This window comes from Lolium perenne, chromosome 7 (assembly GCF_019359855.2).
Source record: "Lolium perenne isolate Kyuss_39 chromosome 7, Kyuss_2.0, whole genome shotgun sequence".
Taxonomy (NCBI): Eukaryota; Viridiplantae; Streptophyta; class Magnoliopsida; order Poales; family Poaceae; genus Lolium; species Lolium perenne.
In genome coordinates this window covers 15,695,590-15,713,982 of record NC_067250.2, presented here as the reverse complement: position 1 = coordinate 15,713,982, position 18,393 = coordinate 15,695,590, and the positions used below count along the sequence as shown (strand labels likewise).

Genomic DNA, 18,393 nt, shown 5'->3' with positions numbered 1-18,393 from the left:
GATTATGATTAGTACTCATTATGTGTGAATCAAAATGTATCTAGAACGGAATTGAAAACATATTTGAAATATACCTGCAACTTATTTGAAAAAAATATAGAATAAAACAAATTTGATCTAAATCTGAAATGGTTATAAATGGGGACTATATAGATGCAAATGAACTCCAATATTTGGTACTCCTCTGATTTATAATAAGTGTAGGGTTTAGTTCTAATTTGAACCAAATCCCGATACTTACTATGGATTGGAGGGAGTAATTTACTCACTATATTTAACTGAACTATATATATACATGCACTATTACTTAAACCACTGGTGGAAAAAAGGGCTTTGGTCGCGGTTGGCAACTGCCATTAGTCGCGGTGGCGCAACCGCGACCAAAGCTGCGCGACTAAAGGCCCCCCCCTTTAGTCGCGGTTCCTTACGAACCGCGACTAAAGGCCCGTCCACGTGGGCCGCAGGCGAGCGCCAGGGCGGAGGACCTTTAGTCGCGGTTCTTCTGGCCAGCCGCGACTAAAGGCCTCCGCAGGGTTTAGGGTTTTAGCCCCCCTCCCCCTAAATCTGGTTTCTTTTTAATTTGTATTATTTTATTTCTTTTGGGTTTTAATTTTGAAGGAGTTTCACATATTCTACGGTACTGTATACATACATGCATATGAATGTACAATTTCAAACAAATTTGAAATTAGAACCAAAAAGAATTCAAGAGGAATATACAATATATATTCAATATCGGATCACCATATACAATATATATTCAATATCGGATGACCATATACAATTTTGAACAAGTTAGTTACAAATTCTGGTGCATATAAAGTTCTACGTCATCGTAATAGTGTTCTCCTTTAGGATCGATGACTTCCCTCGCCAACCATCCAGCTAGTTCCTCTTGAAGTGGTCGGAAGCGAGCTTCTGGACTAAGCGTCTTCCGGAGGTTATTCCTCAGGATGTTGTTCTCACACGTCTGGTCCCGCTCATTGCAGTATCTCCGGATCCTCTCACAAACATAGTATCCACATAGATTGGTCCCCGGTGGCTGAGTATCCCCAGTCGTCCGCACTGCCATTTTAAAAGATAGCTCTTTTTTGAATTCACCGACCTTGGTATCTACGAACCGTCTCCAAACCCTACGAGGCAAAGAAAATTAAATAAACAAGAGAGTTATTAATTAGTTACTTGATATTAGGAAATGATGAACGAAATAGGCCGATCGATATAGAGCGCAAATGAATGAAAATAATTACTTTTGCAACATTTTTCTCATGTCGCCCCAAAGCGCCGGATCCATATTCAGAGAGTCGTGGACGAGAACTGAGGAGGTCTGAACTTTAATTACCATAAGAATCCTGTGGAACCTGCGGACACGATACATGCACGATCATGCATAACTCATCGATTAGCCACATACCATGCATGGAGTAAACAAAAGAGAATGTGCTCAAGACAGAAACACTCACCCAAAATGGTAAGGAAATAGAATATCACTTTTACATTGCTGTTTTCTAATAAACCGCCACAGGTCATCCTCCACGTCGGCGGGGTGGTGTTCTAACACATGTGAATTAACGATGTGTGGGTCAATGAACCCAACATCATGGATGTTCCTTATTCGCATTTCCCGCTTCTTCATTCTGCATAATAGCGTACACAACAAGATAGTTAGGACAGTGCAGGCAATGAACGAGATGGGGTAGAAATTAATAAATCACTTACGAGAACGTAGCAACCGATGATAGATTTGTCGAGGTCGCGCAGATTGAACAGTGGAACAATTCACTCGAGAGGAATTTGTACCCAGTAATGTTTGAAGTGATGCTCATATCTAACTTCCGCATAGATATAGTCTTTGGCGTTTTTATGTTTTATGTAACCCTTGTACCAATTTAGCAGACCTAGCATTTGTCGAGGTAGATCCCCTTCTGCGCAGGCTCGACGAGAGGGCCATTCTTCACATATGTAAATACTACGTCCTTCATTGGCGCCTCATCAAGGCCTAGCAAAGTGCACGAAGAGTGATACCTAACTCGGCCTCTTGTTCGCTCGCACTCGTTACCTTCAATCCATGTGCTGCCGCAGATGCTACGATATCGGGGGCATCCGGATCGGCGGCTTGCACTATGAGCGGGGCGATCGATTGTTTACTTTGTTCCCCGAGTGGGCAACTTCTTTCCCCTTTCTAATTTTGACTCGGCCTCGTCCTTCACGGCTTTCTTCTCCGCCAACTCTTTCCTGTTCTTGAACGCGAGTGCTTGCCTACGAAGTTCACGTAAATAGTCGTCAGTGCGATTCTTCGCGGCTTGGGACGGTGTGTTCAAAAATGACTTAGCCCATCGCTTTTCCTTGTCGAATATACCGGCTTGGGCTCGCCCTCTATTTTCCTCTTGACGCTCGCCTTCCATTTCTCTAAATCAGCAGCAGCCGCGCCCGCCTCGACTTCCTCGGCACTACTTTCCCAAGGCCTCGTGGGGAGAGGCTTCGATGATACCTCCGGTACCTTTGTTTTCTTAGGTACGTAAGGGTCCGGGTTAATAACCCAGGACTGCCGCTTCTTCGCCGGAGGTGGATTGGGGGCGGTACCGGTGTCCGATCACCCGCCGGACGAGGACCGGGGGCGGCGGCGTGGGCTGACGTGAATGAGGTGTATTAGGTGAAGCACCACCGCCACCGTCACCGCCACCGCCACCGTCACCGCCACCGCCACCGCCACCGTCACCGCCACCGCCACCACCACCACCGTACGGGGTGGACTTGTTGGCGCCTCGCCCGGAAACTTGATAAATTTCTTCGCCATAGAATGAACTCGGCGCTTGACATCTCCAAGTCTTTTCACCCTTCGGGTGTAGCAATGTCAATGTCCAGGTTCTCAAACCCTTGGACTATCTCCTCCACCGTCACACGAGCATAGCCATCTTGAATGGGGTTGTTGTGGTGGAGTGCTCCAGTGGTAAAGCACTGCCGATGGCTACCTTCATGGACATGTTCCCGATAGGATAATACAGATGACATGCTTTCATCTCCTTTATATCGTCCACGGGGTAGCGAGGAGGCTCCGGTGCAGTAATTTCGACCACCAGAGGCTCCGGTGCAGTAATTTCTATCGTCGGTGCACCAGCCGGTGAGGCCTCCGTGGAAGCCACGCTGCTTCTTCTCTGCTGGCTTCCGAGATCCATTGGATGATCTTCACATGTCGCGCCCGAGCTGCATCTCTTTCGGCGACTAGTACACTCACGGTTTTCTTCATCACATCCATTTCGATTACCAACTTCGCCACAACATCTCGCATCCCGATCCATCTTTCTCTTACGGCTTCGTAACCGTACGGGTCATCGTTCGGGAACCCTATTTTCCACGGAATGGGCCCCATGCCTCGTATACGTCCTCCGTGTTCAGGATTCCCGAGGGCTTTTGTCGGGCGTCGTTCTCTCGTTGAACCTGATCCTCCCTCTTGAGCCTCCCTCATTGCCTCAATAAGCTTTTGGGTGGGTGTAATTATTTTGCCCCGATAAACACACTCCCTGTCTCCGGGTTCAGCGATCCCCCATGCCCGTACCACCAGCTTTTGGCCCTTGGGTCCCATCCTCCGTGCACTGACGGATTCCTCGCCCTCAGCTCGTTCTCCATCTTCTCCCACTTAGGCTGCCAAAAGCGATACCCTCCTGGCCCCATTTTATGATTGTACTCCTTCTTGGCCGCATTTTCCTTATTTTTTTCGATAGTTCAAGGAACTGCTCCGATTTCTTTTGCTTCACAAATTCTGGCCAATCATGTTGCAGTTTCTCATATTGTCCTATGAAATCCGGAGTCTTGCCCTGGTTGACAAAGTCATGGGCTAGATTTTGCTTGTATTTCCGGAATGCGTTGGCCATCCTAGAAAGAGCGAACTGTTTGACTAGCTTGCGCCTCTCCTTGTTTTCCGCAATCTTGTTACCCTCCTCATCGTATTTGCGGTATTCCGGAGGTAGAACGAAATGTTCCATAAGCTTGTTGAAGCAATCTTTTTCTCTCTTATCGACAAAAGTGAAACCAACACGTGCCTTCTTTGGCTCATTCCACTCGGCGGGTGATCGAGACGTTGTCTCTAACAACGGCTCCGCATTGGCCGACAAACTTGGTGGCGTTCTTGCTGGGCTCCAGCTGCCTGCCGGTTGCTTCATCGACAACATCGATGGTTCAATTTACTCCTTCTTTCATCGTCTTGGTTGCGCCACGCTTTGACGACGTACTCGATTTTTTCGACGATCCGGCCGAGGGCTAAAATAAGAAAGAGAGTCGCGCTGTTAGTACACACACATTTATTCAAATCAGTTAGTTTGTATCACCGTACGCTCAATATGTATATATATATACCTCGGCGCCGGAGGTGGTTGCTACTTCCAATTGAAGATCGTCGTTTATCGACGTTTCTTCGGCATCATCTGCTTGTCGACGGCGCCCTTCATCTTCACCCTCAAGGTTCAGATAAGAAGAGATATCATCTTCTTCTTCTCCGGTCGGCACATATAGAATATCGCCTTTTATGATGCCGAACATATGGTCTTCAGCTTCCGGATCATAGTTGGCCGAGAATCGGGTCAGCTCTATCGTCCGCCATATGTCGATCCTGAAAACATGTAGTCAAAACAAATTAATTGTGTATATGCCGCATTATCACATCTCTTCTACATATAAAGAGAGAGGGCGACGAGGGAGGCGAGAGGGGGACGCGTGTTATATGCGGACGATCGACCTCGCGATGACCGCGTGACCGAGAGACCGGTGGCGGTGGCGAACCGGTGGCGAAAGGCGGTGGCGGTGCCGACGACACATAACCCTCGCCGCCCCCTCTCGATCCCAAAAACACCGCGCGTATACGGACCCTCGTAACTCTCTCGATCTCTCCCGGCGACGCGGCGGCGGCGCCTCGATCTCTACTCGTGGGACTCGAGGGCGCGGTGGCGGTGACGTTGGCGGTCCCTCCTTTCTCTCTTTCTCTCTCTCGCGAGAGGGTCGCGCGGTGCCCCCTCCGTATACACGCGGGACGAGCGAGAGTTTTTTAAAGTCAAATTTTACTTTTTTAAGTCAAAATTTAGTTTTTTTAGACAAACTTTTTAAGTCAATTTTTAGTTTTTTAAAATCAAATTTTAGTTATTTTTTATATTTGTTTTTTGTTTTAAATTAAAATTAACAACAATTAAAACTAAAAAAAAAGAAAAAAAACGTCGGCGCCCCGCCTGCAGGGCGCCGCCCTCCCTCCGTGACCCCGGCCTCCTCTCCTCCTCTCTCTCTGTCATGGGCGCGCTGGCGGCCAATCAATGGCGCTGGCGGCGGTCCACGGGCGTGGCGCGGTCCACAGGGCGGCCGGCGGTCACGAAGCGGCGGCGCGGTGCACGACGCGTCACGGGCGACGGCCAGTCCACGGCGGCGGCGCGGTGCATGGCGGCCGGCGGTCGAGCGCGACGACGGAGGCGGCGGCGGGGCGAGACGTACGGGTCGACGACGGAGGCGGCGTCGGTGACGAGGCGGCGACGACGAGGGCGGCACGGCACGGCACGGCAACGGCAACGACGTCGACGCCGAGGGCGAGAGCTTCGCGCGAGGAGAAGAAGAGATCGGGGGCGGCGGTTCGTGCCGCGCAAAGCATTTATAGCTCCCCACCTTTAGTCGCGGTTGGGGAGCCCAACCGCGACTAAAGGGTACCCTTTAGTCGCGGTTGGTGAGCCCAACCGCGACTAAAGGATTTTTTTTCGCACTGCGGTGCTCCGCGAGAGGACCTTTAGTCGTTGTTGGCTGGCCAGGCCAACCGCGACTAAAGGCCTTTTTCAAAATTCTTTTCATAAAACTAATTCATTTCAAAATTTCAAAAATACATATAATATATCAATAAATTCCAAAAAATAAAACTAATTCATTTCAAAATCTTAAAAATACAAATAATATATCAAAAAATTCAGAAAAATAAAACTAATTCATTTCAAAATGTTAAAAATACAAATAGTATATCAAAAAATTAAGAAAAGTAAAACTAATTCAATTAAAAATGTTAAAAATACAAATAATATATCAAAAAATTCAGAAAAATAGAACTAATTCAATTCAAAATGTTGAAAATACAAATAATATACCAAAAAAATCAGAAAAATAAAACTAATTCAATTCAAAATGTTAATAATACAAATAATATATCAAAAAATTCAGAAAAATAAAACTAATTCATTTCAAAATGTTAAAAATACATATAATATATCAAAAAAATCAGAAAAATAAAACTAATTCAATTCAAAATTTTAAAAATACAAATAATATATCAAAAAAATCAGAAAAAAAAACTAATGCAATTCAAAATCTTAAAAATACAAATAATATATCAAAAAATTCAGAAAAATAAAACTAATTCAATTCAAAAATCTTAAAAATACAAATTATCAAAAATTCAAAAAAATAAAACTAATTCAATTCAAAAGTTCGTTGGCCCCCTCTTCCCGCCTCTTTCCGCCGACCCCTCTTCCCTCCTCGTCTTCCCGCCATTTCTTCCTGTCTTCCCGCCTCTTTCTTCCCACCAATTGTTTCCCGCCAATTTCTTCCGGCCTCTTTCTTCCCGCCAATTTTTTCCCGCCAATTTCTTCCCGCCACTTTCTCCCGCCTCTTTCTTCCCGCCTCTGTCTTCCCGCTCCCATTTTTCCCGCCATTTGTCACTACATATAGGTAGCCCGGCTTGGCCGCATCACATCTCTACAATCTCTCATCACTCTCTCATGGCTTCCACCGCACCCACTCTAACCTACCGGCAGGTGGAGGAGCTTTGCGCCTCGAACTACCCTTGCCCTCCGGCTACCGCGTCCTCGCCGGCCGGAGCCTAAGCGCCGGCGGCGTGCCGGTCCCTCCCGTCCCTCGAGTGTACCGCGCGCCGGCGGCCATCACGAACCACTACTACCTCGACCTCACGCCGGAGCAGCGGATGAATCCCCACGGCATCCCGATAACCAGCATACTTGGGACGCCTTCTTCATCAATCGGCGTGAGAGGGCGCTCGCTGTGTATGAGGAGGACGGTGCGCCTCCGGAAACTTCCACGAGGCCGGCCGTCGGCTATGGTGGTACGGCCGGACTCTGCAGAGCGTCATGGACTACATCACGGCCGGCGATATCCCCGCTGCGCTACCCTCGATTCGAGCCACGAGCGCCGCCCGACGACAGCGACGACAAGAGCGACGACGACGCCGGCAACTTAGAAGGCGACGACTACCAAGACAATGGCGGCGGCTATGAAGACTACGAGTATGCATATTATACGCCTAGGCAGGAGTATGACTAAATCACTCCAAATTTCAAGTATGTAGGAGTATGACTTAGTCACTCCAAATTTCCTGTATGCGGGAGTATGACTTAGTCACTCCAAATTTCATGTATGCAGAGTATGACTTAGTCACTCCAAATTTCATGTATCATCGTTGCTATCTCGAGTCAATTGAATCATTCGAAAATGGACACCAAACACATCACGGGTAATATAATTCACATGATTCATTCAACAAAGTTTGGTACAATAAATTATTACACATCATTTCTTCCCTTGTGTCCCCGCTTGCTTACGATTGTGCCGTATCCATGGAGCATCCTCATCATTTAACTTAATGCTTGGGTCGGTGTTCACTTTGAAGGGCGGAAAATCAGCAAACAGATTATAATCTTCGACATGTCTGTCTTGTCCTCCACTCCCACGATGTTTCTTTTCCCTGAAAGAACAATGTGGCGCTTTGGATCATCGAACGATGTACCGATCGTTTTCTTATCTTTCCGTTTCCTCGGTTTGCTACTCATGTCCTTCACATAGAAAACCTGAGCGACATCTTTCGCTAGGACGAATGGTTCGTCAAGATAACCAAGATAGTTGAAATCCACCATTGTCATACCGTATTGCTGGTCCACCTTTACCCCACCTCCAGTTAGATTGAACCATATGCACCGGAACAAAGGGACCCTAAAGGAGGGACCATAGTCAAGTTAACATATCTCCTCTATGTAACCATTATATGTGAACTTTTGCCCATTCTCGGTTTCTGCATCAAAGCGGACACCACTGTTTTGGTTGGTGCTCTTTTTATCTTGGGCGATCGTGTAAAATGTATTCCCATTTATCTCGTACCCTTGGAAAGTCGTTATAGTCGAAGATGGTGTCTTGGCCAACATGTACAATGATCTACAACCTTATTGTCACTCATTAAATGTTTTCTCAACCAACCGCCGAAAGTCTCCATGTGGGCCTTCCTAATCCAGGATTCGGGCTTCCTGGGGTTGTCCGAGCGTAAAATATTCTTGTGTTTCTCAAAGTACGGAGCAACCAAGCTGGAATTGGTCGAATCGTGTGGTGTGCTTCATCGAGAGAATGGCCGTCCATACATTTCATTGTTTTCCTTCCGCTCGGGCCTTGTCCACGTAGTCGCCCCTCGTGCCGCGATTGAGGAAGACCAATCGGCTTAAGGTCAGGAACAAAGTCAACACAAAACTCAATTACCTCCTCATTTCCATAGCCCTTGGCGATGCTTCCTTCTGGCCTAGCACGGTTACGAACATATTTCTTTAATACTCCCATGAACCTCTCGAAGGGGAACATATTGTGTAGAAATACAGACCGAGAATGGAAATCTCATCGACTAGGTGAACCAGGAGGTGCGTCATAATATTGAAGAAGGATGGCGGGAACACCAACTCGAAATCGACAAGACATTGGATCACATCGTTCAGAATCGTGGTAGAACTTCGGATTGATTACCTTCTCGAGAGATTGCATTGAGGAATGCACATAGCTTCACAATGGGCAGTCGAACATTTTTCCGGCAGAGCCCCCTCAAAGCAATCGGAAGCAATTGCGTCATAATCACGTGGCGATCGTGGAGACTTCGTGTTTTGGAACTTTTTCTCCGCCATGTTTATTATTCCCTTTATATTGAACGAGAATCCCGACGGGACCTTCATACTGCTCAGGCATTCAAAAAAGATGACCTTCTCTTCTTTGGTCAGAGCGTAGCTGGCACGACCTTGAAACCGTTCCGGATGCCGGTCATCGTGGTCTTTCAAACTTTGCTGGTCTGCCGTGCTTCCTTTGTATCATTTGACTTCCCATACACGCCCAAGAAGCTTAGGATGTTCACGCAAATATTCTTCGTAACGTGCATCACGTCGATTGCAGAGCGGACTTCAAGGACTGTCCAATATTCTATCTCCCATCATAGAGATTTCTTCTTCCACATGGCTACGTGCCCGTCGGCTCCTTCGGAACCGATTGTCCGCCAGACCCTTTCCAAAGATGACTTTCAAACCCTTGACCATATCAAATACCTCAGCACCAAGTGTGTTCTGCAGCTTCGGCCGGTGATCTGCCTTGCCGTTGTAATGCTTGCCTTTCTTTCTTACTGGATGACCTTTCGGAAGAAATCGACGATGCCCAAGGTACACGTTCTTCTTACAATTTGGCAAATGTACACTTTCAGTCTCATGTAAGCAGTGCGTGCATGCATTGTATCCCTTATTTAACAGTCCCGAAAGGTTACTAAGAGCAGGCCAATCGTTGATGGTTACGAAAAGCAACGCTCGTAGGTCAAATTCCTCTTCTTTGTGCTCATCCCACACACGGACACCAGGTCTGCCCCACAGGGTAAAAGTTCATCAACTAATGGCCTTAGGTACACATCGATGTCGTTGTCAGGGTTGCTTCGGACCTTGGATGAGCACCGGCATCATAATGAACTTCCGCTTCATGCACAACCAAGGAGGAAGGTTGTAGATGCATAGAGTCACGGGCCAGTACTATGGCTGGAGCTCGCTCGCCAAAAGGATTCATGCCATCCGTACTTAGACCAAATCTTATGTTCCTTGCGTCAGCTGCAAAATCTTTGAACTCTCTGTCGATCTTTCTCCATTGCGTTCCATCCGCGGGGTGTCTCAACTCCCTGTCCGACTTACGGTCCTCTTTGTGCCATCGCAACAACTTGGCATGCTCTTTGTTCCTGAACATACGTTTCAACCGTGGTATTATAGGAGCATACCACATCACCTTGGCGGGAACCCTCTTCCTGGGTTTCGGCCCTCAACATCGTCACCAGGGTCATCGCCTCGATCTTATAACGCAATGCAAGGTGCATACCGGGCATTCATTCAAATTCTCGTATTCACCGCGGTAGAGGATGCAATCGTTGATGCATGCATGTATCTTCGTAACCTCTAAACCTAGAGGGCAGACAACCTTCTTTGCTTCGTACGTAGTGGCGGGCAACTCGTTATTCTTTGGAAACATATTCTTCAACATTTTCACAAGTTTTCAAATGCCGAGTCACCTACACTGCTCGTGCCTTCCATCTCAAAGAAATCCAGTGTGCAGCCCAGCTTTTTCAGACCATCATCGCATCCGGGTACAGCGCCTTCTGTGATCCTCTAACATGCGATCCAAATTCTCCCTCTCTTTTTCAGTTTCGCAGTCGTCTCCGTGCATCGGCAATGGTCCGACCAAGATCATCAACGGGATCATCACGTGCCTCTTCTTCACCTTCCCCTTCACCTTCCCCTTCACCTTCAAAGATCCTCCATGAAAGTATCACCGAAATGAGCAAGATAGCTTTCATCGATGAAATCATCCCCTTCTTCATCTTCTTCCATTATAACCCCTCTTTCTCCATGCTTGGTCCAACAATTATAGCTTGGCATGAAACCGTGCCGGCTGGTGCATGTGAACATCTCTTGAGGAAGAGTAACCCTTCGATTCTTACATTTAACACATGGACAGATAACAAAACCCTCCCCGCTTGTTCGCATTAGCCACTACGAGGAAATCTTTCAAACCCGCACTGAACTCGCCGGAGAGTCGGTTACCGTACATCCATTGTCGATTCAACTGCATTATTATAATATAAAATAAATAATTAACCATCATGCATTTGTTAAACTAACTAGCTACAAACAATATAAATTAAACAATGAACTACACACACATGCACATTTTATCAACGACACATCAAAGGTTCAAGTTGCTAACCGCGATCGAGGAGGAAAAAATAAATGAGAAAGCTCAAGTGTGGCTCCAACACTTCATATCATGTTTGTTTCATGCTCTTGGGGCATTTCATCAAACACCTTATGTGCATAAGAGGAACCAAAAGCAAACCTAACACCCACTTGTGAGCTTGTGAAGAGAATGGCACCAAATGGCTAAGTGTTGGCTGCTGGATGGGTATATATAGGAGGAGGCTTTAGTCCCTGGCTGGCCAACCGCGACTAAAGGCCTTCGGCATTTTAGTCGCGGTTGGCACGGCCAACCGCGACTAAAGACCCCCCACGTGCACCGGCTGGCCACCGAGCGCCCTGGGCCCAGGCCTTTGGTCGCGGTTCTCCTCCCGAACCGCGACTAAAGGTACCATTTGTCGCGGATCCTGCAGCATCGCGACTTATGGGGCTCACCCGAAGCCTGTTTTTCCACCAGTGAACAATCGGTGATGAATCCATCTTAAATTTACTAACTTATATGAACTTTTGCCGAAATGTTCCATAAGGAATCTGCCCTCCAATAGGAAACATGATATTTTACACAACTTTTTCACCGGATTCCACGAAGGAATATGGCGCCAAAATTCCACATGGTGTAGAAGAACTGGTCCCTGTGCTCCTCGATCCAGATCTACTAGTGGATGACTGGATGGTGGGGTCGTTCCCATCTACCACGTGAAAAACCAAAACAATCGATGGAAAAAAAGAGTTAAGAATCTGAATGGATGCATAGGACAAGACCCCGTGGCTAGGTCCACGAACGAAACCATATATAACACCCCAAATCAGAAACAGTGTCAAGTGTCGTAAATCTAGCTGGTATACATGGGATTCCGCGCTAGCTTCGCGTGCCCGGCGGCCAGAAAATCCGGGTGCCTAACATGCGCCGTGCATCTCTCCATCGTCTCCAAAGTCGTCTCAGTTCGGCGAGCTCGTAGAGAGCTCTTTAATTTTGCCTAACATCCAATCGAGAGGGAGGGAGACCTCTTCCATTGCGTCTCATATATAATCCATAGATCCAGCTCCTGTTCCCTCAGCAACAGTGTCCCTGAGCCGAGCTGAGCTGAGCTGAGCTCCGAGATGGATCCATTGCCGCCCATGGCGCACGAGGCCAACGGCAACGGCAACGGCCGCCGGAAGAAGCCGCACGCCGTGGTGATCCCGTACCCGATGCAGGGCCACGTCATCCCGGCGGCGCACCTCTCGCTGCGCCTGGCGGCGCGGGGCTTCGCCGTCACCTTCGTCAACACCGAGTCCGTGCACCAGCGCACCGCCCTCGCCCTCGGCGTCGACCCGCTCCGCTACGACGTCTTCGCCGGCGCGCGCTGCGCCGACGTGCGCTACGAGCTCGTCGGCGACGGCTTCCCGCTCGGCTTCGACCGCTCGCTCAACCACGACCAGTTCATGGAGGGCGTGCTGCACGTGCTCCCGGCGCACGTCGAGGAGCTGCTCCGCCGCATCGTCGTCGACCCGGCATCCACCTGCCTCGTCGCCGACACCTTCTTCGTCTGGCCGGCCACGCTGGCCAGGAAGCTCGGCGTGCCGTACGTCTCATTCTGGACGGAGCCGGCGCTCATCTTCGCCCTCTACTACCACATGGACCTGCTCACCAAGCACGGACACTTCAAATGCAAAGGTAAAAAAGTCTTTTCTTTTCCTGCTAAAATGTTTGTTTTCTTCACCAACCCGGTTTGATCCTGGCCGGGAGGAAAAGTATCCGAATATTCCAAAGGCACCATGACGATGATGATGGTGACATTTAGCTATGTAATAAAACATAACAAGGTTACCAAATACATATGAACTCACTAGTATAATATACTAAAATATATGATTTCTCACAAATGATATTGTTATATTTGTCTTGCGAAATCCTTTTATTTCATAGTACTATGTTTTTAAGCAAAATTTATGGACATGTATTGTAATTGAAAGACAATTTAGATCGTGCAATCGTGGGTCTAGTGTCATCTTGAATTAATAGTGTTACAAGATTGGCTTGGAAGTAATCAATTACAATCCTAATCATAATGGCCTGATCTGATTATATGCAAATATACATGCCCTAACTATGGAAGGGTATAATCGAAGATACTCCGTATAACATACTCCCTCATGTGATCCTGTCCAAAATATGTTGTATATTAAGTTTGATCAAAATCAAACTTCATAAAGTTTAACCATGCATATTGATAAGAATATAAATATATACAATGAGAAACTAATGTTTTTTAAATTATTATGAAATATATTTTAATATTATATGTGTATAGTATAGTAGATATTCGTATTATTATCTATATCTGTGATCAAGTTTGCTAGGTTTTACTTGCACGAAAAATTATGTGCATCATATTATAAGCAGAAGAGAGTATTTGGTTTGGTTAACAGATATCAAGTGAATGAAAACCAGAAAAGTCAACCGTGTCTTTAGAGCAAGTACAAAAAGACCTAATCAATAGACTATAATAATTTTAATATTATATTTATGTTAACTCGATAAGAGAGAATATGAAAGAAAATATAAGTGGGTTCTAATATAAGAGTCAACTATAGCACGTGGTTCTAGGCATTTTATCAGGGTGAGCACTGGTCATGTAATAGTAAAATAGTGTATTTTTCTACCTAGCTATTATGCATAGTGACTATAAGACTGATTATAGATGACATGTCAATATCTTATAGGCAGCTATCGGCTATACTATTAAAAATGCTTAGAGCAAGTACAATAAGTCCTAATCAGCTGGCTATAAGGATTAAAATAATATATTATTGCTTAGTTGGAGGAGAGAGAGGAGGAGAGAGAAGGAGAGTGAGCTCTTAGAGCAAGTACAATAGATCCTACTCAGCAGGCTACAAGAAATTTTATATTACTAAAATCCTATGTGGAGGAAAGAGAAGAGAGAAGAGAGAAGAAAGCGGCGCTACATGTGCAGCCCGGCTATAGCACAAAACACAACACACTGCAGCCTGCATGCAGCTCGCCGTGAGTGCTTGAGCCGGCGATGTCACCCATTGAGTCTTGCATGCATGTCCATTACATGCACACATTAAATATTTAAATATTCTATATAGCCAATCTAGTAGCCAGCCTATTATATGAGTGCTTATTGTTGCTAACTACTGATGACATGGCATAAGTATAGAGCCAGCTGCTGGCTGTATTATTATTCCTGCTCTTAGAGCAAGTATAATAAGTCTTAGTCAGCTGGCTATAAGGATTAAAATAATATATTATTGCTTAGTTGGAGGAGAGAGAGGAGGAGAGAGAAGGAGAGTGAGCTCTTAGAGCAAGTACAATAGATCCTACTCAACAGGCTGCAAGAAATTTTATATTACTAAAATCCTATGTGGAGGAAAGAGAAGAGAGGAGAGAGAAGAAAGCGGGCGCTACATGTGCAGCCCGGCTATAGCACAAAACACAACACACTGTAGCCTGCATGCAGCTCGCCCGTGAGTGCTTGAGCCGGCGATGTCACCCATTGAGTCTTGCATGCATGTCCATTACATGCACACATTAAATATTTAAATATTCTATATAGCCAATCTAGTAGCCAGCCTATTATATGAGTGCTTATTGTTGCTAACTACTGATGACATGGCATAAGTATAGAGCCAGCTGATGGCTGTATTATTGTTCCTGCTCTTATGTAAGAGGCAGCTCTAGCACGTGCTCCTAGGTACTTTGTGAGAGTGAAAGGTGTGTCATACATTGATAAAGTACTATATTTTTGTAGCGCACTATTGTATATGTTGGCTCTAAGTTGGCTATAGGTGACATGACACTTGACTTATAGCCAGCAACTGACTACACTATTGGAATTGCTCTTAGAGCAAGTATAATAAGTCCTAATCAGCTGGCTATAAGGGTTAAAATAATATATTCATGCTTAGTTGGAGGAGAGAGAGGAGGAGAGAGAAGAGGAGTGGGCTCTCATGCAAGAGCCAGCTCTAGCATGTGCTCCTAGGCACTTTGTGAGAGTGAAATATGGACCATCCATTGATAAAGTAGTACATGATTATAGCTCACTATTATACATGTTGGCTCTATATTAGCTACAAATGACATGGCACATAGCTTATAGCTAGGAGCTGGCTATACTATTAAATTTGCTCTTAGTAAACGCAGCAAAGCGTGCCTCATATTATATTTCACTTAGGCACCATTAATGTCTTGATGTGGCTAATTCTTGGTCGAATGAGAATTAACTTAGTTCTTAATTAGTTAGATGATGTCACTCAATCTTAATATTACAATCTATGACTAGCACGAATCACGTAGCAAATATAATGGCTGACAATATTCTTTTTAGTTGCGTCCCCACGTGTAAGACTATTCATAGTGGGGAGTAACATAGAGTAGTAACATGGCGCATGTTACTATCCTATGTTACTACCTTCATAGTGGGTAGTTACATATATGTGATGTCATGGATGTTATATTTATTAGATTATAGACTCATCTTGTCTTGAAAAGTGTGATGTTATGGTAACATAGCTAGTTACCACCCCACTATCTTTCTTCATTCATTGTCATGCCATGTCACCAAAATGCTTTGGGGTGTGTGATGTTACTACCTATGTTACTCCCACTATGAGCAGCCTAATTGAAAAATCCTGAGTTGCAATCCAACTTACAAATCATAGGTGCATGAATTGCGATACAATGCGAATGGTGTGGAATTTAACTAGCACTAACTTAATTTTCAATTAGCTGAAACCTGAAAGTTAGGAAAACTGTTAATTTTTGGCATGTAAATTGTAAACTGAAAGCTACAAGATGTACATTTTGACGATTCCCTATGGGATGTGTTGCAGAGCCACGGACGGACACGATCACGTACATCCCCGGCGTGCCGGCGATCGAGCCGCACGAGCTGATGTCGTACCTCCAGGACACGGACACCAGCAGCGTGGTGCACCGCATCATCTTCAAGGCCTTCGAGGAGGCGCACGACGCCGACTACGTCCTCTGCAACACCGTGGAGGAGCTGGAGCCGTCCACCATCGCGGCGCTCCGCTCCAAGAAGCCCTTCTACGCCGTCGGCCCCATCTTCCCCGCCGGGTTCGCCCACAGCGTGGTGGCCACCTCCATGTGGGCGGAGTCGGATTGCTCCGGCTGGCTGGACGCGCAGCCGGCGGGGTCCGTGCTCTACATCTCCTTCGGCAGCTACGCGCACATCACCAAGCAGGAGCTGCACGAGATCGCGGGCGGCGTGCTGGCGAGCGGCGCGCGGTTCCTGTGGGTGATGCGGCCGGACATCGTGAGCTCCGAGGACCCGGACCCGCTGCCGGAGGGGTTCGCGGCGGCGGCCGCCGGGCGCGGGCTGGTGGTGCCGTGGTGCTGCCAGGTGGAGGTGCTCTCCCACGCGGCGGTGGGCGGCTTCCTCACCCACTGCGGGTGGAACTCCGTGCTGGAGAGCGTGTGGGCGGGCGTGCCCATGCTGTGCTTCCCGCTGCTCACCGACCAGCTGACCAACCGCCGGCTCGTCGTGCGGGAGTGGCGCGTCGGCGTGCCCATCGGGGACCGCGGCGCCGTCTTCGCGCAGGAGGTGACGGAGAGGATCGACGAGGTGATGTCCGGGGAGGAGGGGGAGGAGCTCCGGCAAGCGGTGAAGAAGGTCAGGGCCACGCTCGAGGCCGCCGCGGCGCCCGGCGGGTCGTCGCAACGGGGCTTCAACGACTTCGTCGACGAGCTCACGCGCCGGTGCGGCGGTTGAGCGATTGTCAAGTGGCAGCGGATGCAGCTACTAATCACGTCCTTAGGATTTCCCTTTGCTGATTTATGTCATGATGATGATGATGACTGTTTTGCGATTGTGTCGGGCTATGCTGAACCATAGCACGCATTAGCTTTTTCCAAAGTCACCGAGTAAAATTTTATACTGTGCTCTTCAAAGAGCAACTCTTCTCAAAATCTTAAAAAAGTCACAAACTGGAACTAGCACGGTGTAAGTAAAACATAATAGAATTGGTGTAAAACAAGCATAGAGCATCAAAAAATTATAGATACATTTGCGACGTATCAGTCCGCCGCGATAAAAACTCTGGATGCCGTGATTTGTAAAGTGATCACGAAGGTAAAACCCCAGGATCCGTCCTGTGGCGTGACATCGCACCTGAATGCGCTCTCCTACTTTATCCACATCAGCAGATGTGAAGAAAATCCCGACAGATACATTGGGTACCCGATAATTTAGCTAGAATTCAGTTTTCTATAAGTCCTAAAGCGCCACGTCCTGAATTACGTCAGTATTCCAGATTCGAGTCCAGGGACTTGAATTTGAAGTAGATTTATACGAAATTGTCACTAGAGCAATTAACTGGTACCCGATCCGTCAGATGAACCAACCTCATTTATCAATATCCCTGTATAATATAGATGTCGAACAAAATATTATTTACATGGAATCGAAGAAGTCGTAAAAGATGAAAGATGGAGATTTTGCTCGATCTTACAGCTTGAATAAAATCTTGGGGGATACTGCCATGGGTATACCCAAAAGACATGTTGTGCGTGTGTCCCTAGTCTATGTACCTGAAGACTTCAAGGCCCAACGGACTCGAAGGTTTGAAGGCCCATGAAGATGAGGACGTGCGAGTTAAGGAAATAGAGTTAATATAGGAAAAAATGTAAGCAACATATGGAAAGGCCTAATCCGGTACGGTGTATATAAACTTGTGTAACACGAAAAGCCTCGGTTGCGCCTCCTATATAAAGGCGAAGTCGAGGCCAAAAAGAGGATCGATGATTTGTGAAACCGTAGCCACCGTAATATTTCGAGTTGGACGCCTTTGTTCGTCTGATAACCTTTGAGTTCTACTTGCTCTCTATTTTCATGAAATCCTAAGTTTACAATCTGTAGTCATTGCCAAGTTAATCACTTGTCAGTGCAAATAAGCAAAACTAGGAAAACAAACATGATGACAACCGGACCAAGTCAAAAATGGAAGACCTCTATCATACGATAAGCACAAAATTAAGTGCGGTGCTTGCAAAGAGCTAGGTCACAACAGACGTAGCAAGAAATGCAAACTTAACTAGAAGTGAGTGCCTCCATGCTATCCTAATTACAGAATTGAACATATTAAAATTTACTATTAACATGTCATTTCCAATTCAGGTTGTAGAAGAACTCTACCATTCTAGGCAGGGGCGGCATCAGCAAGTTATGTAGTTGCAATTTATGTTTAGGAAGTTATGTACTTGCAATTAGCACTTTTGGTTAGGAAGTATAACGGAAAAATAGTCGTTGGCACCATGTATGATCAGGCATATATAGCATCAGTTTTCCAATGCAAGTAGAGACAGCTGGAGTTGACTCATGCATATGATTAGACGTCGAAGAGATCAGATGACATATGCATCATCTTA

General features: G+C 46.5%; 1 protein-coding gene across 1 annotated transcript; it reads left to right on the top strand.

Annotated features, from left to right (window-relative positions):
* The first annotated feature begins 11,816 nt into the window (after positions 1-11,816).
* On the top strand, positions 11,817-16,935 carry LOC127311348 (UDP-glycosyltransferase 86A1). The gene is made up of 2 exons (XM_051341768.2): positions 11,817-12,654; positions 15,837-16,935. Exons 1-2 carry the CDS (start codon positions 12,099-12,101, stop codon positions 16,736-16,738), a joined length of 1,458 nt encoding a protein of 485 aa, XP_051197728.1. The 5' UTR covers positions 11,817-12,098; the 3' UTR covers positions 16,739-16,935.
* Positions 16,936-18,393: the final 1,458 nt, after the last annotated feature.